The 2,992-nt window shown below is 51.2% G+C and overlaps 1 protein-coding gene across 1 annotated transcript; it reads right to left on the reverse strand.

Moving 5' to 3' along the window:
* Positions 1–198: 198 nt before the first annotated feature.
* LOC127312398 (peroxidase 45) lies at positions 199–1,794 on the reverse strand. Its single transcript, XM_051342925.2, has 4 exons — positions 1,444–1,794; positions 1,142–1,339; positions 886–1,045; positions 199–749 (listed from the first exon to the last, which is right to left on the reverse strand). Exons 1-4 carry the CDS (start codon positions 1,663–1,665, stop codon positions 376–378), a joined length of 954 nt encoding a protein of 317 aa, XP_051198885.1. The 5' UTR covers positions 1,666–1,794; the 3' UTR covers positions 199–375.
* Between the last annotated feature and the right edge of the window lie 1,198 nt (positions 1,795–2,992).

A 2,992-nucleotide genomic window follows, 5' to 3' on the forward strand; every position in this document is an offset into this window, starting at 1 on the left:
GGCCATGCCATCTCAAGTTGCAGGTAAGTGACTAATTGTTTCAATTGGTATATATTATGATATTTCTATTTGTGTATAACATTCTCACATTGAAGAATATTTTGAATTGTATTTTCAGATCCTTTGAACAATATTTGGATTGTGCCATTCAGTGTGTTCCAACTCGATGGTGATGCTATACCGATATCCTTGCTTGGCTCCATAATTCGAATCAAATCCATATATACAAGATCGATCTTATTATAACAATCACAGTCGAAAGGCATGGACAGTTTATGTGCGTGTGTATGAGCAACCGGCCGGTGGCGACGAGTCTATGACCAATTCGGGGTCCGGCAGTCGCGGCGTATCTCGCCGTTGGCGACGATTCTATGACTAATTCGGGGTCCGGCAGTCGCGGCGTATCTCGCCGTTGGCGGCCGTCTTGACACCGACCCTTCCGAGCTTGGTCATGGCGTTGGTGAAGTCATAGAAGAAGGTGCCCGGATTGGACGCGTAGTAGTCCACGGTGCCGCGGGACCTCAGGTCCGTGTACAGTACCTGGTCGGAGCCCAGGAGGCCCCTGCCGCCCTGCAGGTTCTTGTAGTAGGAGTTGTCGAACCCCCCCGGCGTGGCGCCGTCGAGGAACGCGAAGGTCTGGCCGGCGCAGGTGTTCTGGAGCTGCGCGGCGAAGCCCGAGTCCATGCTCGGGTCGGTGCCGATCCTGTTCTGAAAGAAGGTGCAGTCCGCCGCGCCCAACGTGTGGCCACCTGAATTCACGTAACAGGCAAGTGATTGATCGTGCAATTAATTCGGAAGGTCGTCGGCGTGTGTTGCAAATGGAGTGCAGGGAAAGTGAGTGTGCATGATAAGAATTCAGAAGTTGACAGAGTTCAGGTAAATTACCTGATAGGGCGATCATGTCGGTCTGGGAGAGGCCTAAGCCCGAGAAGAAGGAGTTGAGCTGGTCAAGGTTGAAGTCGACGTGCGGCAGCACGACGCTGCTCTTCGTGGAGATCCTCCCGTCGTACCTGCCCAGCTCCACCTGGTAGTAAGGACCTCCGCTCTGCAATTACAGAATGTGTCCAACATTTTACGCATAGATTTTGCGCAAACCATCATCCATGGCCGTCAATTTCGAGATGTTTATAGCAGGTAGTACCTGGGAGACGGCCTCCCTTGCGGCGAGGGCGATTATGTCGGCGCAGGACACCTTATAACGGCACTGCGGGTCGTTGTCGACGGCAGCCTTGGCGTCCAGGATCGTCTGAAAGCCCGGCGGCTTCAGCGACTGGTTGTCGGGGTTCCGCCACTCGTCATCGCCGTTCGAGTTGACGATCATGATCGATGCATCACAGCCCTGCACAAAACGAACTGCGTTTGTCAGCCACCGATCATCGCGTCGCGTACTAGACGATTCATGCATCATGCATTGCATGGCACCAAGAGAAGTTTCGCGCGTACCTTGACGGCGCAGTCATGGAAGAAGAGCCTGAGCGCAGCGGGCCCTGCGATCTGCGACTGCGCCATGGACTGCTTGACGGAGCTCTGGACAATGGCCTCCAGGCTGGGGCAGATGCTCGCGTAGTAGCCCGTGCTCAGCTGCGCGGCAGCCAACGGCCACAAGAGCACCGCCACGAGGACGGCGGCGGCGGCAGGGAAAGATGACCGAATCATATGCATCATGGATTGATTCGTTCAGTAGCTTAGGGAAGACAACAGACTGTTGCGTTTTGCGTGCTCTTCCCAAAGCGTGGCTGGCCGACCAGCTAGCTAGCTAGTGCTTTGCTGGGCTAGCTCGATCGAGGCGGTTTGAAAGTGATGGGAGATATCAGATACGGAGAGTGCAGGTATATATGGGCTTATATAGCGTAGAGAACCAGAGCTAGCATGTTTGCCAGCTTGGGTTTGGTCAAGGTGATGTCTATACGTAGGCGATGATGCTCATGCATGATGGCTACACATCACACCTCATTTTAACTGATAGCCGCCCGAAAGTAAGAACCAAGGAATCGGTTCTGCAGCTATGTACGTGCGTTGCACGCTGGCCCTGACCGTTAATTTGTTCAGTACACTCTTCCCATACAGTAATCCTACATCTACGGAAAACTACTTACGGACTAAACTTACGGATGAACGTGGCCTTATACAGTTGGTGAGATCCGGTGGTTGCTCCGAAAAATACTCACGCGTATGGATCCATGGCTTGCCACATCAGTCCGTAAACTGTTTTGTAAATGAAATTGCCCGTAGGTGTAGCATTACTCCTTCCCATAAGACGACCAATAATGCTGGACGTACGGAAAATTGGTTACGGGAGTACCTTACGAGATGAAGTGGAAGGCCCGGGTTGGTGCAAATCTAATTCGTTTCCTTGATTTCAGGGTGTAATCCCTCTGATTTTCGTCCACGTCAGTCCCTAACTCAATTCGGTAAGAAAAACTGCCCGTAGTTGTAGCATTACTCTAAGGCGACCCAGCAAATCTTAACAAAGCATTTATTGTGCGAATGTGAGAATTTTAATCTTTCGAAGCAAATGCATCAATATCTTCTAATGTACGGTGGATGATATTGTTATATTGAAAAAACTGCCACGTGGCAATCTGCCGGGACCCACACTCGTGGCAACTACTGGGCTGACTCACTCGCGTGTACATTCGATCTGGATTTATGTCCAACTCTTTTTGTAAAAGAAATTAAGCATTGGCACCAGGGCCGGCCCATAGCCCGGGCAAACAGTGCAACCGCACTGGGCCCTGGAACTGCAGGGGCCCCAACCCATGTCTACTTAAACTGCTACTTCTTGTGCACTCCATGCCTCGTGTATAAATGCAATAGGCCTAGTTTCTTTTTTAAGCATCGCAACAGGCCTAGTAGATAATCACACCACCGCTGATTGTTGCACCCAGTGAAATATTAAAGAGCTAATTACACTGTTTGTCCCAATTCTTGTCCTTAGGTGCAGTTTTGTCCCAATTAAAATAGGCACATGTTGGAAGGTCGGGGCGCCGAG

The sequence above is a fragment of the Lolium perenne genome, chromosome 7 (assembly GCF_019359855.2).
Source record: "Lolium perenne isolate Kyuss_39 chromosome 7, Kyuss_2.0, whole genome shotgun sequence".
Lineage (NCBI taxonomy): Eukaryota > Viridiplantae > Streptophyta > Magnoliopsida > Poales > Poaceae > Lolium > Lolium perenne.

Coding starts and splice junctions, on each gene's coding strand:
- LOC127312398 (XM_051342925.2), bottom strand. CDS start 1,665: ATGATGCATATGATTCGGTCATCTTTCCCTGCCGCCGCCGCCGTCCTC. Junction 1,340..1,443: donor TCCATGACTGCGCCGTCAAG/GTACGCGCGAAA, acceptor CGTTTTGTGCAG/GGCTGTGATGCATCGATCAT. Junction 750..885: donor CGACATGATCGCCCTATCAG/GTAATTTACCTG, acceptor ACGTGAATTCAG/GTGGCCACACGTTGGGCGCG.